The sequence below is a fragment of the Pygoscelis adeliae genome, unplaced genomic scaffold (genome assembly GCF_000699105.1).
Source record: "Pygoscelis adeliae isolate BGI_AS28 unplaced genomic scaffold, ASM69910v1 Scaffold4, whole genome shotgun sequence".
NCBI lineage: Eukaryota > Metazoa > Chordata > Aves > Sphenisciformes > Spheniscidae > Pygoscelis > Pygoscelis adeliae.
Genome location: NW_008824986.1, coordinates 628,860 through 645,376, shown reverse-complemented (window position 1 = coordinate 645,376; position 16,517 = coordinate 628,860). Strand labels below are relative to the sequence as shown.

The 16,517-nt window shown below is 51.3% G+C and overlaps 2 protein-coding genes across 2 annotated transcripts in view; both read left to right on the top strand.

The window, feature by feature from the left end:
• Window positions 1–7,903, top strand: part of LOC103918597 (microsomal triglyceride transfer protein large subunit-like) — a 12,398-nt gene extending 4,495 nt beyond the window's left edge. The window contains 14 exon segments of the mRNA XM_009325976.1: window positions 623–762; window positions 1,062–1,162; window positions 1,165–1,208; window positions 1,902–2,059; window positions 2,603–2,768; window positions 3,219–3,326; window positions 3,454–3,666; window positions 3,797–4,011; window positions 4,631–4,728; window positions 5,786–5,907; window positions 6,333–6,560; window positions 6,889–7,013; window positions 7,312–7,482; window positions 7,759–7,903. Coding sequence (XP_009324251.1) covers window positions 623–762; window positions 1,062–1,162; window positions 1,165–1,208; window positions 1,902–2,059; window positions 2,603–2,768; window positions 3,219–3,326; window positions 3,454–3,666; window positions 3,797–4,011; window positions 4,631–4,728; window positions 5,786–5,907; window positions 6,333–6,560; window positions 6,889–7,013; window positions 7,312–7,482; window positions 7,759–7,903 — 2,034 coding nt within the window.
• A 7,421-nt stretch (window positions 7,904–15,324) lies between these two features.
• The window catches only part of LOC103918596 (steroidogenic acute regulatory protein, mitochondrial-like), a 3,663-nt gene continuing 2,470 nt past the window's right edge, over window positions 15,325–16,517 (top strand). Inside the window, exons 1-2 of the mRNA XM_009325975.1 lie at window positions 15,325–15,388; window positions 15,661–15,783. Of these exons, the coding sequence (XP_009324250.1) occupies window positions 15,325–15,388; window positions 15,661–15,783 (187 nt within the window). The remainder of the gene's footprint in view (window positions 15,389–15,660; window positions 15,784–16,517) is intronic.

The following is a 16,517-nucleotide window of genomic DNA, read 5'->3' as shown; positions in this document are numbered from 1 at the left end:
CACCACGCAGCACAGCAAGGAAGCCGAGCATTTTTTGGCATGAGCACGGTGGAAATTGCTGTTGCTTAGCTTTCTCTTTGGCTCAGAGAATGTGCTTGCTGATGCTCGTCAGGTTGAGGCAGGTTTTGGCATCGAGGGCCATACATCTTCCCATGTCATGCAGCTGTGTTGGGGCAGCTATGGAGCTAGCACTGTTGAATGGATCTGAAGGAAGGGCGATGCTTTGGGAGGCATTTATTTCCAGTTTGCAGTCTCCAGGCATCACCCACACCAGGCAGGAGCATCCCCTGCTCCCTCTGCTGCCCTTTTCTTCTGTGGCTGAGCCAGTGACACCACCTTGTAATGAAAGAGAAAGTCCGCATGGTGTCACCAGCCTGTGTCCCCACATCAGCCACGGGCAAGAGCATCCCCTCACCGTGGTCCTCACCTGCTGCTGCCTTCTCCCACATCTGGGAAGAGGTTGGGGTCTTCTGGATTTTCCTTTCCTACATTTTGCAAGCAAAGTGGGTTATTTTGTGAACTGGAAAGCTCTTTTGCTGCTAATAGAGAGGAGAGAAATCTCCTGGGGAGAGGGGAAGAGAGAAAAGGTTGCATTTTTTCTCCTTGCTTTTCCTTTTTCAAGACTTTTGGAGTCGAGTGGCAGCCCACCAGCAAAAGCCAGTACATGGTGAAAGACAACCTCCTCCAGTCGGTGCTGGCAGAGGAAAGCCACGTAGTGTCACCAGCCCTGAGGTCCACCACCGGCATCAAAATAAGTTCAAGGTGAGTGATGTCCCCATACCACTGCCCAAACTTGGCAGCCTGGCATGGGATGAAGGTGCGTCTGTTGGAGTTAAAGTGTTCGCTGCTCTCCTGCCAGCTTGGGTGGTACAGCATGGTGCAGGCAGCAAGGACGACAGGGTGCAGCAGCCGGGCGTGGCATGGAGGAAACACCAGACACCTTTTGACAGCTTCCCCCCGCATCTCCTCCTTCTCCAAACCTGCATGAACCCAACCAGCCTCTGAGCCACAGAGGGTATAAATGACAAAGCGCTTCCTGATGGCTTCTTCTCCCTCCACAGGCAGCAGCTCCAGCTAGTGTCTCCTCCGATGCCCGGCCCGGCAGAGGGGGCCGGACGAAGCCTCGAGGACGCGCTCACTGGCATGGAGGGACAACACCAGCCCCCGGGAGCCTGCCCTTCAGGAGGGTCTGCACCCGCTGCCCATCGGTCAGTGATGCTACCCACCTCCAAAACTCACCACATGCTCTCCCCCAAGCTGGGCACCTGGGCGGGCAGGAGAAGGCTGTAGGATTTGGGGTTAAACCACAGTGGTGCATTTTGAAGGACTGGTTACTGCTGTCAAGGCAGGATGTGACCCCGGGAGCGCTGTAGAGCAGCAGCCTGACTTGTCAGCTCTCCTAAATAGCATCTAATGTTGCTACCCGTAGTGGAAGGACCCCTCTGTCACCCCAGACATAGCTGTGTTGCTGTAATGGGAGAAGTAACCTGGTGCATGGCTGGCACATCCAGTTGGGTTAAACTCATCACAGGTCTGAGGTCAGGAAACATTTCCACCACAGGTCAGGCTAGCAAGGACAAAGGAGGGGTTATTTCTGCCTCCTCAAGTCCTCCAGACTTTTCACCTAGGAAATCTGGAATTGCAATGACTTTCAGGCACCGGTGATGCTCGCAGTTTCTCCTGCTCTTTTCCTGGCACATACCACAAATTGGGGCATTTGGGCTTCAGCACAAGCCCTCAGCAGTGGGGGTGGGAGGCTGCAGCAGATGCCTGCAGGTAATTGCACAACCCCCATGGGCCCCTCCCACTACTAAATATTTCCCAAGTATAAACATTATCCCATGATTCAGGATCGGGAGTAAAAGAGGCTAAATTCCACCTAACAAACCTCATCTTTGCAGCTGAGAGCCTACCTGAAGGCTTTTGACAGCCAGAGAGTCAAAATGGACACCTCAAAGGTGGCGACCACGTGGCAGTTCCAGAGGTTCATCCAGATGCTGCGCAGCGCCAAGAAGAGAGATGTTCTGCAGCTGCTGAGGAGAGCACCCGAGGAGACGCTGTGAGACTCCCAGGAGCTATCTTGCCAAAATTGGCTTTCTGTGCATGTAGAGCCCTGGTGTGTAGGGTCATTCCTGGCCCTGGCAACTAAGTCCATACACCATACCTGGTCCAGGCAGCTGTCCTGGCTAGTGCAAATGTACTCTGTTTTTTCTTAATGCCTTTTCTGCACAAACACTGCATGGCTTTTTTTTTTGCTGGCTTTGGAGCAGAGCAAATGCTCCAGCAAGTCTTTCTGCAAATATTGTTGGAGGTCTGTTGTTTACAGACCATCCACCCATAGCTGTAGCATCCATCCCTTATCAGTGTGGGCGGTGGGGCCGGGCTCCTCTTTGCAGTGAAATGCCTGGATGTGGGTGAGTTCAGAGCAAGAGTCAACCTTCTAGGGTTTTTTAACCCATGAAATGAAGCTCCTGTGAGTTTAAAAGCAAGAGGAAAGCATGGAGAAGAGAAAGGGGGATGAGGAGCTGCACAGGGCACCTTGTTTCTTCTCCATCTCTATCGGTGGGTCGTGCCACTGACGACCTCCCTCTTCTTGCTCCAGCCCCTTCGTCGTGGAGGCAGCGGTGGCCGCACAGTCAGTGGCATCTTTGGCAGCTCTCTCGGACTTTCTGGATTTTGGCAAGGAACCCAAGTCCCTGCTAGAGAAGTTTCTCTATGCAGCAGCTTTCTCTCCCCGGCCTTCGGGAGAGCTTCTCCGCCTGGTGTTAGTAAGTACAGACATTTCTCTCTCCCCATGCGGGTCCTGTGTCCAGGATGGATCCTCATCCCATTTCAGGCAGGAGGGAACAGCAAGCAAGCATGTTTTCCAGAAAAAGGAAAATATGTTTCTGTAGAAATATATCTTCCTGCTTATGGGATTATTTTATGTGCTTTTAATGGGACAGTGGCGATGGGAGTAGATGCTCCTCGGAGGAAAAGCATTCAGCGGAAAGTGCTTTATATCAGTGCATTACAGATAATAAAAGCTTAATTAAAAGCCACTGTGAAAAATCAGCATTTTATCCAATTAAACCATGCATTGCCTCCTTCAAGGCAGGTAAGAACCAGTTTTTGCTTCCTTTTTTGGTAAACGCTTTGAGATAAGAGGTAAAACATACTCCTCCTCTTTTTCCCCATTTTTTTTTCCTGCTTCCTAATACCCCTTTCCCGGTTCCCAGGACAAGCTGGATGGGAAGCAGCTGGCCCCCGAGGTCCAGGAGACAGGGATAGTTGCCATGGGCTCTCTGATCGGCAAGCTGTGCCAGCAGAAGCTGTGTGGGCTGCAGGTGGGTCCTCTGCAAACCCCCATGCTTGGCTTTTTCAGACCGCCTCCCTCCTCCGGGGGTGCCCATAATGTCTCCTGTCCCTCACCTCACTCTCCTTCTCTTCTGCCCTCCTGCAAACCCGGAGCAGGAGGTAGAGCGTGGGGTGGAAACCATCCTCAGGGGGCTGAGAGGTGCTGAGGAGGAGTCTGAGGTGGTCATTTACCTGCTGGCCCTGGGGAACGCGGTGCTCCCCGAAACCATCCCCAGCCTCCTGGACCACGCCGAGGAGGGTCCCGCCACCAGCCCCACCGCGGCCATCTCTGCCCTGCGGCGATTCCCCACTTGGCACATCTCCGGCAAGGTATGAAACGAAGCTGCCAAGGCTTGGTGCTCCTCTTCCCATTCAAGGCCAAGCCATCGGGGTGCAAACAGAGCCACAATTTGCACATCGCCACCCTAACAGCACCATTTTAATTGCCCTCTCACATCAGGTGAAACGAGCAATGAGGAGGATTTTCCACGAGAAGAGGAAGAGCTACGAAAAAACGTGTCGCCTGGCCGCTGCAGAAATCCTCCTAGATAACGAGCCCTCACCCATGGATGTCATCAACATCCTGCTGGCTGCCAACGAGCTGGAGACGGAGACAGCGACGTTTCTGCTGCTGAAGGTCCAGAACAGCCTGCGTGCCGACCACCACCCGGCAAGGTGGGTCTGGAGGGGAAGGTTGCATTTTTCCCCCTAGCTCTACAGCACTGTTTTTTCCTCCTCCACACTCCAGCTGTGGCTTTTGACCCAACATGCCTTTAAAGCTGGATAAGCACGCATACTAGCATCACTTCTTGGAGCTGCCTGGAAATTCCCAGCTGCAGGAGGAAGAAAACAGCAGGGCTGCTAATGCAGATGATGCCCAGCCAGCCGAAACCTGGCATCCCTCCTCATCCTGCCCCGTGGTAGCAGGACCCGGGCTTGTGGCTTCAGCAGAGTCCTTGGAGGCCAACACTCTGGCTCACAGGGCAGTGCACAATTTGTAACTGCATTAATCTTCCTATCTGCACAAAACGAACCGAGCACTAACATTTTTCAGAGCTAAGCAAAAGCTGCACAAAAATATCTTACTGGTTTATCCTAATAAAGCAGAGGAGAGGGAAATTCCAGGGTAGCCCACATCTGCTCATTTTCTTTTTTGCTCACACTTCTCTGGGCAACTGAGAGAAATAGTTTCGAAATTTATATTTCCTTCTTTATGCAGCCTTCTGTAATGACCACTGACACTTTCCCTTCCTTCCTTCCCGGTGCTGATATACCATTTCCCTCTTGCTTCCAGGAAGGTAATGAAAGACATCATGAGAGACCCACGGATAAATAATTACAACTTCTTCTCAAAAGCTGGCATCTCCTCTTCTTTCTCAGGACCTCTGACAGGTGACACCATGGAGGACACTTATCCCATGGTCCCCTCAAACAGCTAAAGGGGGGGCTGGTGGGGAAAGGCAGCTTTCAGAAGAGGCCTTGGCTTTATAGAAATGCCCAAAAATCTCAGTGTGATGTTTCTGAGCATGTCCCCCAGCACCCGCTGAGGCTGGCTGGTTGCCATCGCCTGAGATGTATATGCCTCTCTGACACCCCTGCAACCACCTGGCTTTCTACAGCAGGAGGGCTGGGCTGTGCTACATACTTTTCCTAAATCCTGCTAATTTGAAAGAGGAACTTCAGCTGGAGATTAAACCAATGGTAGATCATAGGTGGGAGTTTCTATGCTTTTCCTGATAAGTCAAGATATTTAGCTCCTCAGTTCCTTAGGTATTTTTAATTAGCTCTTCAAAGAGGAGAAGCCTTGTACTGAGATAAAAATCATCAAGCTTCAGAGAGATTGCAACAATCGACACTTGCTAAATCTCTGCTTATATCTTCACCCCTTGGCTCTCATTTCCGTCCCCCTTCAAATTATCTCAGTCTAGCCTTGTAGAGGGTAGGTGGAGGCAAAATAGCCAACACCTGGAAGAAAAACATTGCAATGCTAAATCCTTTGATTATTGCAAGAATGGAAGGAGATGCTGCAGAGAAACTTTCCCCTCTGAATCATTTAGCTTTATCAGATATTTAATGGCTAACATATGAGATCTGTGCAGGTCAGCCACACTGACCATAGACGGGACAGTTCTACAGGACTAGCCATACAATCTATTGAGGAGGCTTACAAATTACCAAGGAGAGCTCAGGATCCTCCTTTTAGACCTCCCAATTCCTGCAATCAATCTGGACAAGCTCTCCTAAGAAACCGCCCTGTCCTGCTGAGCACTGACTTGGTGGCATCCAGCACAGGGGACGCGCTTGCTGGGGTTTATTTTCTTGTCAGCCTTCATCCCCTGCTGCTGCTCTCAGAGCTTTTATGGTTCACCACTGTTCAGTGACTCATGCACAAAAAGTGATGTGCCAGGCACTGCCTGGGGATGCTTACAGGTGTCTCTCTGCCTTTCAGTCACCCAGGACCTGCTGTCCACCTTTGGGCTGGACCTGCTCTTTTTGGAGGGTGGATTCCTGAGAAAGAGCGTCTCTGACTTCTCGCTGTTCAGCCGTGGCCAGCGGCTTCATGCTGCTCAGGTGTGCTGCTGGGAGAGCGGCTGGGGGGCACGTACATGGAGGGGGGTAACAGCACTTACCCAGCGGTGACACTGCCCCATCTGTGTCCCCTCTTAACCTCCTTATGGTGCTTGACCTCACCTCTGCACTCAGTGTGCCCCGTATCAGAAATACATAAATGCATACCCCCCATCACCGATGTGAAGCCAGACAGACCTGCTCTGGAGAAGGGAGTCCCCTGCCCCCCAAAAAAAAACCACTGCTGCACAGTGCTCAGAGGTAGCTTGGATGCGCCATCCAGCCCACTCCATCACTATCCTCCTGCTTCAAAGGGTGCCTATCCAAGGGCTGGACAAGTATAGCAACTCAAATAGCGTTGTGGGGCACGAAACGCACTCTCCAGCTTTGCTCCATGCAGCTTGCATGTCTCTGCTTCTGTGTTTTAGGTCACTATTGAAGCACAAGGGATGGAGTCAATGCTAGGAGAAAACGTCTTGGAAGGGCAAGAGGAGCCAGAGCTCATGGCCGGGATGTCTGCCATCTTCTTCGATGTTCAGTTGCGGCCGATAGTCTTCTTCCAGGGATATACAGACTTAATGGCCAAGGTCCTGTTAAGCAGTGGAGAACCCACAAGCGTTGTCAAAGGGAACGTCCTGCTGATGGACCACCCCCAGGTACGGGATGGGGGGGGGGGGGGGGAAGGGGGTGACCTGCCTCCACACCAAATCCTAATGAATCCCATAGCATGAGCCAGTAGATTTTAGGCATGTTACTCACTGTGGATACACATCTAAGAGTAAGGTGGCACTGCCAGAGGTCTCTTGGGGTTGATAAAACAGCAGGATGGCTCTGTTCTGCCATGGGACAGACGTGGAGTTCCTCCCACGAAAGCCCAACTGTGGGGTTGGGATAGTCGCAGCAGCCATGCATCGCTACCAATATCAGCCGCTCAGCAAAGAGACGTGTCCGATCACAGCACGTTCTCCCTTCTCCATCTCCCAGGTCATTCCTCTACAGTCTGGCCTCCAAGTGGCCATCAAACTCCAGGGCGGGCTGGGGCTTGACATTTCAGCCGACATGGACGTGAGCATTTGGGAGCAAGAACTGAAAACCAGCATCAACACGAGGTCAGTGGGTGGGAAATTGCTTGGCTCTGGGGATATTGGGTACTCGGGGGGCTCAGCACCCAGCACGAGGGATGCTCCACCTTAGTCTGACTTTCCACAGCCCCCTGCTTTTCTCCTGCTGGATCCAGCCCTGCCTGGTGGAGACATTGGGTAAGGGTCTGGTGGGCATTGGTTACAGACTCCTTTTCCATGGCCAGACCTAAAATTAAGATGCTTATGGGGTTGTCTGGTGCCAGTGCACGGTGCCCAGCACAGGGCCATTGCTCGGTGACTGGACCCACATGCTTCCCTCTCGCAGGGGAAGTCTCGCCATTGATTTCCAGGCAGAATTAGATGCCCCTTTCCTCCAAGCCACCCTGAGAAGCCAGACAGAGGTGGAGACCTCAATCCAGTTTGACACCATCCTGAGGTTTTCCAGCAGCCCAGTGCTCATGTGCCTGCAGCTGAGAGAGGAGCAGGTCCCATACAGGTAAGCTCTGGATATGGCCAGATACTGTAGAAACATCATGACATGCTTGAGATAAAGGAGGACTTCTTGGGGAGAGGAGGGAATTAATGGTTGTACGCTTATTGAGCGGGGTGGGTCGAAACCAGTAGGGAGGGGGCACTTCCATCCCAGTGGGGTGGAAGTGCATGCCTAGACCATCAGGAGAAGCCCTGCAGGTGAATATGCTGGTCTAGGAGGAGGATGAGGTCCACCATCACCACAGCCTGCTGATCATCTTGCTGTCGTCTTGTCCCACAGAGAAATCTTCACAGTTTCCAGGTCTGCCGGGAGCCAGAGCAGCACTGCTCGAAAAGGCAGGCAGGGCATCATGCCCGGGCGGGAGTTTGCCTTGCACCGGGCCAACTCCAAGGTCTGCAACCTCCTGCTGATGGCAGAAGAGTAGGGGAGTTGGAGCACTTTGGGACTGGATAACTGCCTGCTACACACCCCAGTTCTCTGTGAACCTGATGTGAGCTGTCAAGGGCTCTCCCCAACTCTTCCACAACCATCTTTAATATCAAAAATGCTGCAATAAGGGCATCAGAAGAGACCACAAGAGGAACTGCTGCAGGACAGCCAGAGGCACCCCGTGCTTGGGGCTGGAGGAGCCAAGCCTGCCCTCCCAACCCCAAAGGCTGAGATTTCCCCCACCTGAACTCTTCCCCTTCATGGGGAAGGGCTTGCTGGAAGCCAAACTGGTCCTTGTAAAAAACAGCCTTCTTTTGCAAATGAATGAGTTTCTCAGAGCCCAAGAAACACTTCTGCAAGCCTATACCCCAAAATGCTGTGTTTCCTCCCCATTTATCAAAGCAGTCAAGAAGGGAGCACATCTGCAGCCAGCAGGGAGGAGGTCCCCCATGAAGGGAGTGAATGACCCTCCTTTAACGCACAGTTTCACAGCTGCCAAAAAAGTACAGGAACATGCAAAATTTTATTTCTGGAGGAGGCGTGGGGGTTTTAATTTTTTGGGTTTTTTTTAATGCAAGCACAGAGACATCCGCCCCAGAATAATCCTCAGGCAGAAGGGCAGAGATGCAAGACAAAATGCTACATAACCTGTTGCTAATTATTGTATGTTCTTTCCAGATTAATTGGAGGTGTTTGCATTTATTTGCATACGAAGGCAACTCAGCTCCCTCACAGCTTGGTGCCATTGTCTTACTCCTGGGGAGAATTTGCACTCTGTTGCCAGGGATGTGGCTGGTGCCACATCAGGCAGCAAGGATGAGGCCAGGGGCTGGGGGGACAGCTTGTATTTCAGTGGGGGTCATACTCACACTTGGAGCAAAAAAAGGAACAAGGCAGAGGCATGCAATGCACAGAGCTTTCCCAAAAATTGGTGAAATGAAGGCAAAGTTAAAATAGAGCAGGGGAGAGTGTAGCAAATTGCAAGAGACCCTTCTAAAAAGCATGGACCAGCAGTCTCAATCCTCATCTTGAAACAGGGAGAATTGTCTTGAAGGTGGAGCTGAAAAATGTGGGGAAAAAATGCTGGAGACCCCTTGGCTGCTGGGGGAGGCTGGAGGGAGATGGGGGGACTCGAGCAGGGACTGGCTGAATGAAAAAGGGAAGAGACATTGGTGTCTCCAAGGCATTAAAGCATCTCATCACAGCTCTGCCTATCCCCCTCATGATGCTGATCCTCAGTGACTGCTTCCTGCTCTAGTGTCTACACTTGAATTTTTCCGCATGTTTTTCCCCTCTGAGACAGGCAGGGCTGCAAGAATCATCCGAGGCCATAAAAAACACCTTGTAATTAAAAACCACAAGAGCACAAGCATTTTAGTGTTTGCAAAGAGTGGATTAAAAAGGTGTTTTGGGATTATCAGCACTCCCAGCATGGGGCGATGACACTGGAAGTAGAGAAACTACTACTCTAACAGGGGTGGCACGCAGAGCTGGATCTGAAATCAGCAATGCTCAGCTGGGGAACCAGATGATTTCAAACCATGGGCACAAGCTGCCAAGGTGTTTGGAAAGTTCTCTGTCCTTTGGGTATTTTTTTTTTTTTTAATGAATTATTCGTGGTTCAGTCCATGCTATAGGGCAAATTCAGATGCTGGTTGCCATGGAGGGCAAGAGATCGCGTTTGACTGACGTGGTCCTTTCTGGATTTGAGAATCTATCACAGAGAGCTTGGACAAACATTACCAAGCTGTTACTTCAGGTAATCATCCTTCAAGGCGGACATTATTCAACCCAAACTGGAAAAGTTAAATAGCAGGGCCACACCTCCATCCTGTCCCCTTCCTCCTTTTTACAGAAGCCAGCACATACTAGATGTGCCTTTTGCTGGTGCATGCAGATTCAGAACCCATCTATTGAGAGTTTGCTTCTGCCTAGAACCTCCCGTCTTTCTTTTTGATCCAAAGTTTACATATTAATGGAGAAGCCTCTGGCCTTTCTTATCGCCTGAACAGTAGTTCCCCTTCTCTTTTAATCGAGGCAGCAGATGGAGATAAGATTGCCTCAACCTCACATGCAGGAAGGCAGCGTTCCAGCAACAAAGAGTTACAGCAGCTTCTCTTTTCTGCTGATATTCAGGCTCTTTTGCTGACCATTTGTGAAAATTACAATTAGCTTCAAGTAAATACTGTTCTTCTGTTTCGCGTTCTCCTCTCAAGTTGGATTGTTATCAGCCACAGCCACCGAACACCTCTCCAGTGCTGGAGGGAGGCTCGCAAGGAAAAAGCAGTATTTCTTCATTCCTTCCTGATAACAATGTGCCTTTGAAATATTTTATTTTATTATTATAAAACATGCTTTTTAGGAAGAAGAGGGACATTGATCTTTTTTTAAAAAAATTATGAGCCTGACAATGTAGCACCAAGTCTCCTGGTTTGGGAGAAAAAGACTTGTCTGGTTTTCCATCTGGAGACACTAATGACGAGTGCTTTGGTTATGTACGGAAATAAATGCCATGTATTTTTATATTTTCTCTGTTTGACTCTTAACTTTTCTGGACACACAGATGGGAAGAGGAGAGAGGCAGACAGCAGCTCCCATAGCACAGGCACTTGCAGCAAGAACACCAGGGCCAAAGCTACCTTTAAATAAAGTCATGCTCCCAAGGGACCTGCTTTCTAGGTCCATATTTAGGGTGCCCCAGAGATGCGTAGCTAAATGCCCCATCAGGGCTGCAAGACAGGGACACAAGAGCTACCTCTGCTCCCAGAAACCCCCAGAGCACCATTACGGATGACGGCAGCCATGGGGCTGAAGGTGCCGCCTTATCCTCTCCTGCCAACTTCTGCAAAGGTATTGGAGGCCATCCAAGACTTTGCTTAAAATCAGGGCTTCCTCTGCATCAAGGCTCTGCTGATTACAGAGCAGTCTTGCTCAGAGCGAGCCCCAAGGACATGGAGAATAATTGCCCTGGGACTTGCCCTCGGGTCTGAACAGGAGGATCCCTGCGTGACCGTGGGAGGAGGGAGCCCGTATCGCCCTTGTTGCATTGCTCAGCTTTCTGCAGAGCTGCTGATAGCAGCTCTGAGTCCCGCTAGCTCCCCATCTTCACCCTTTCCCCACGGAGCATCCCATTATTTCCCATTCCTTTTGTTTCACGGTCAGGGTTTGGGCTGACTCAGACTGTTTTACATGCTGATGAGTTGCTATAATCTCTGCTGGCATGCACCTCCCCTGTGACCGCCTACAGACCTGCACAAGCCTTAATCCACATCCAAAACCACACTGCTCTGCCAGGTGTTTGGGGAGGACTATTTGGACCCAAAACCTTTCTCAGCCTCAACATTTTCTCCTCAGCCAAAGCCAGAAGGCACCCGCCTGCCATTTAGGACCTTTTCCATTGCTCTCTTTCCCCCTTCTCCTTCTCTTAAGGAGATTTAGAGAGGCAGATTTGTCATTCAGCTGAGGTTTGCATTACACAGGCTAAATCAGAAAACACCACCCTTTTACCCCTTGGGGTGGGGAGACGATAATATGATGGATGAGCTCTTACAGCAGGTAGCAGATCAGTTTTGCCCTAAACAAATAAGTGAGGTTTGCTCACTACCTCAGACGAGGAGACATCAGTGTTCAGGGGGTGTGGAAACCCCAAAAGATTTTAGTCCAGGTTTTACTTAAACGCTGAGCAAGTGTGTTACCCTAAATTGATTGAACTACTAGTCCTGAAGGATGATACTTGTCCTGCCACAGGGGCCAGGTGCTATAGCTGGGACTGGAGCTGGAAATGTGTTTCCAGCCCCCTTGGAAATGGTGAGGACATCTCAATGGGGATTTTTACCAGTCTGCATTGCTGCTGGAAGTATTGATCTTCTGCTGAGCCAGTGAACCCTAAAGTTTCCCAGGTCCCTTCTGGATATTTTTTTTCCAGTTCTGGTTGGATGCTCGAACAGCAAAAGACAGTGAAGGGACACGGGCATTTCTGTAAAATCACCCATTTCTTTGGCAATGGCTCCAAATGCTCCTAGAATGGACCTTTCAGCCCCAACCCCCCCAGCGCTGACTGTATTGCACCCACAGAGCTGGAGTGCAACACCGCGTGGGACACCAAGCCACCTTGGTCAAAGGAGGCAGAAAGGGTCTTGGCCACGAAGTGGAGAAACAAGTAAAGAGCATCCTCCTTCAAAGGTACATTATTCCTACTAGCTAACTTCATTAGAGACTATTTGACAAGAACAACGAGGGAAGAATTAGCTGCTGAAATTCTTCCTTTACCTCCCAAAGCGCTGGTTACAGGCTTTACATCTCATGTTTGGCAGTGCTGTTTGCTCGGGAGCTGTAGGATGTTCCCTGAGCCAGCATCCCTCCCAGGAGGTCCTACACTGAGCTGTGCAACTGGGAGTGATGGGTCCCCAAAGGGTCCTTGCATCCAGGAGCAGGAGAAAGGGATAACTGGGGAAGGTTGGGCGTGCCAGATCTTCTTTCTAGCGGAGGTCCTACGTGCCAGCAACCACGCAGCTCCCAGGGATTTTACAGGAGGCAGAGCAGCCCAGAGCCAGCACCTGGGAACAGGGCTCCTACCTGCCTCTCCAAAAGTGGCTTTGCTTGTGGAGCTGCAGGTCAGCAGTGACCTCCAGTGGCTGCAGCCAAACCTGGTGAAGATGTCAGGCCAAAACCACTCTGCTGCAGCCAGGCAGGGACTGGGTGCACAGCACCCTGCACCCAGGGGCGTCCCACAACAGGCACCCAAGGTCATAGGACCTTTGCATTAGCAGGTGATGGACCAGGGCTGACCTATGGCATCCCCTCACCACTCTGAGCTGGGGTCTCATGTGGCAATGTCATCCTCTCCTGGCCACCAGGCTTGCCATCACAGGCAATTTTTCATATTTTCTTTTCCCCTGTAAGTCACAGTATTCCCAGGACATCTCGTACAGCCCTCAGGAGAGCATATGGACACCACTCACCAAATGGGGTGATAAAACATTATCTGCCTGTCTATTACAGCTTTCTGTAGAGACAAAACTAACATGAGGAAGTGTGCGCAAAAGTGAGGGGAACGTGTGTGAGAGGATAGACCATTGGCAGGGACGAGCTCTCCCTGGGAGCTAGCGGAGATACAGGTTTAAGCACTGGAGCAGATCTCTTATCAGCCACTGCTCTCGCCTTCCTAGGCAACTTGCAAAAAAAAGTATTGTATTTCCTAACTGCTGGGCCCCAGTGACTCCCCAGACCCTGTGAAAAATCCATAAAAAGTGGTTTGCAACTCACCAAAGCAGCAGTGTAAATCCCAGCACTGAACAGAGAGCTCTGGCAGTAACAAATCTCCCATAGAGCTGCAGTTGGGCTACAGTGCACCTCCCAAACCCCTGCTGCAAAGCTTGCAGCTGCTTTGGGCCACGTGCATCACACAGGCATAGCTGCAAGGCTTTCCTGCAAGCACGGGACATACACACAGACACTTATCTGGGTGCCACCGCATATGAAGTCACCCTGGAGCAGACTGCAAATAAGCAGCGAAGCATCTGAGGAGCAGCAGCTGGCAGGGGGTTGCTGTTATAACCTGCCCAGCAATCGGGAATGGAGGGAGAAAGCTGTGAAGCTGCAATGGGATACAGCTGTGGAAGCCACAGTGGCTGTGCCATGAGGTTATCCCTGCAGAAAAAGCCAGGGGGAAAAACCCAGGGCTCAGGCTGGTGAGCCAGGCGGGGAGCCTGGGAACTAGCTAAGCCGAGCCAACAAGTCCCCAGGGCTGGGATAAAACCCTCTGGCAGAGCAGGGCCAAAACCTATGGGAAAAAAGCTGAAGTTTTCCTAGGAAACTGTTCCACCCACTCCCTCTCTGCCAATAGTGGGAATATCGAAGGGATGCGATGCTTGCTATAGGAAAAAAGATATTAGCAGCACAGAAGGTGTTTGGAGAGACAGCAGGAGCCCACAGCTCCTGTGTGGGACAAGGCTGTGAAGGCTGACATGGGGACAAGCCCCTGCTCTGGCCCATCTCCCGGCACTGGCAGGGGCTGCTGCTTTTCTCAGCCGCCGGGATGCCAGGCAGGCTGCAAGGGTCACTCCATTGGTGAAGGGCTGCTCCTGGGAGCGAGCACTCATCCGAAGAGACCCAGCACCGTGAGTCAGAAAGAACAAATAACCGTATTTAACTCCATCACCTTTGGGTGAAAACAGTCATTTCCTACCACCGCTTTTCCTACTTACTCAATTACCCTGCGCTGCAGTTATTCTGCCATGCCCAAAAGCCATCCACAGGCATCTCTCTTGCTACTCCACTCCTAATAATACACTTATTAAATCAACATGCAATACTGTATGGATTCACCAGACTGTCCCCATCACTGCTGTGACAGCCCCAGAGCTGCCAGGGAACAGGGGTCTGCAGGCAGCTGCCTGCAGTGCTTGCAACGGCAGCCACAGAAGGACTGTTCCCTTTCCAGCAAGAAACCTGCTGGCCGCAACCACACCAGATTGCAAGCCTTGAAGTCTCTCCTATCCCTTTTAAAGCCAAAAAGCCCTCCTGGCCTCCTTGCCTAAATATTTTGGCTGTTGCAGCCCCAGAGACTGAAGGTAAACCGAGCTGTAGTGATGCTAAGTGAAACAGAAGCATCCAACCCCTTAGGTACATACAGGCAGAAGAGCCTTTCCATGGTAAAAATGAAGTGAGGTTTTCAAAGCACTTGAAAAAGCAGGTATTGCAAAGGGCCAGAGGAATACAGCGTGGCTGTATTTTAAGGAGTGACCTCGTAGGTTTTGTGTTTAACCTTTTAAGAGGGGCCATTAAAAACACAAGGGAAAGGACTGAATAACTTCATGCCAAAAGATGTAGTGGTCCCACCATCACTGTGAGCGACAGAGGTCTACAGGAGATGATTAGGAGGGAGTAAAGTAGGAAAGAGGAAAATAAGGAGTTACTTGAGGAGTTACAACAGCAGCAATTACCACCATAACTTCTATGAAGTTTCCATAGGAAGAAGCACCATTTTCCATGAGCATGGCTTTAACAGCAGCTTCCACACTCCCCGAGAGCAAAGCCACGTTGTGCTCAACTCCCACCCCATCCTTCCCGCCATGCAAGGGCCCCCGGTTGCCTTTGCCAGCTTGGGTTTGCCACCACCGTCCTCGATCAAGTGGCACTGGGGACCACTAAAGTGTCCCATCTCAGCTGTGTCCTGGGGACGCGTTCATTCACAGCCGCCTGCCCAGGGCAGGAGGCAAGGCAGGGACTGCTCATTCAGAGGGAAGCGTGGCCTTTCCCTCCGGCCCCTCCTCTCGCTTGCCTTGTCCTTGAGTACTCCTTATTCCCAGCTGCTATCTGGCAGCACGGTCCTATCATCAGGTGCCGTCCTTCAGGCCGGCTATAAAGGCGCGCTGGGATGCAGCATGCTCCCAGAGGCAGCCCTGCTCCTGTGCCATGCTGCGGGCCACTGTCAAGCTGTGCTGTGGCATCGCCCACGACCACCTCCGCCGCCTGCCCGGTAAGCACCGCTCGCCTCCCCTCCGACCTTGGGAAAAACAGGCAGAAAAGAGGGTCCTAAAGGAGATGCTAAGTCTGCATCTGATGGGCATCCCATTGGGAGGTGCTCCCTTGGAAATGTCACATCTATGCATCTATTTTCCTCCTGCATTGTGTCATGCATAGGGTAGTCTTGGTCTTAGCTGCAAATGAACTTCCAGCAGAGACATGGGGCACCACGGCATCTTCCTTGCATGCTCCGTGCTCACCAAAGCCTGCGTGTCTCTCCCCTAGGCTTGAAGATAACAGCCGTTGCGGCAATACAGAAGGACGTGAGAGGGCTAGTGGTAAGAGGATCCCGTCGCCTGCATTCCAAAATTCCCCATTATATTCAGAGACTGATGGGGAAGGAGACAGGTAAGCTCAGCTCAGGCACTTGGGTACCACATTTTCTAGCGCCGTTCACAAGCCTCTTGGAACACATGATGGAGGGATGCATATTAAAATGCACCCCTCTCCATATGATTTGACCCATATTTTGGGGGACAGAGTTAATTGTCTTCTCACAGCTGGGCTGTTCTCCAGCTCTCTGGTAGCTTAAAAGCATTCCCCATACTGATGGCAAACTGGGTTAGCGGGGAGACAGTCAGCCAAAGCTTTTAGCAGAGGTTACAGGCACTTGCCAGTGTTTTCTTGCATGTCTGCTTGTCTCTAGTTCCACCACTTACCTAAAGACTTGAAAATTGGCAAATTCCTCTGGTTTTTTTGAAGTGTGGCTGGTCCAAAGGCTGCCTATGCAATGTTAATAATACCCAAGCAACGTGCAATTTGTACCACAGTGTTACTGGGAATTGATTTGGAAAGCAATTTCAAAAAGCTTTCCATGCAGTCAGGACAGACACAGTGAATGAATGCCAGGGGTGCTCCTCACAGCAAGGTTTTCTGTATCAAGCCATCCTGCACCCCAGCCCAAGAGGGGACCACGTGCATGGTGGAAATGGCGGTGTAAGAGCTGAGACTTTGGGCCAGCAAAACCCTCTGCTCCAGCTCCATTTGCACTTCTGTACCCGCAGCCACGTGCACAGGCAAAGCTGGGCGCGGGGGGGGGGGGTTGTTCACATGGCTGTGCCTTGCTCCTGACGCCCCCCCGC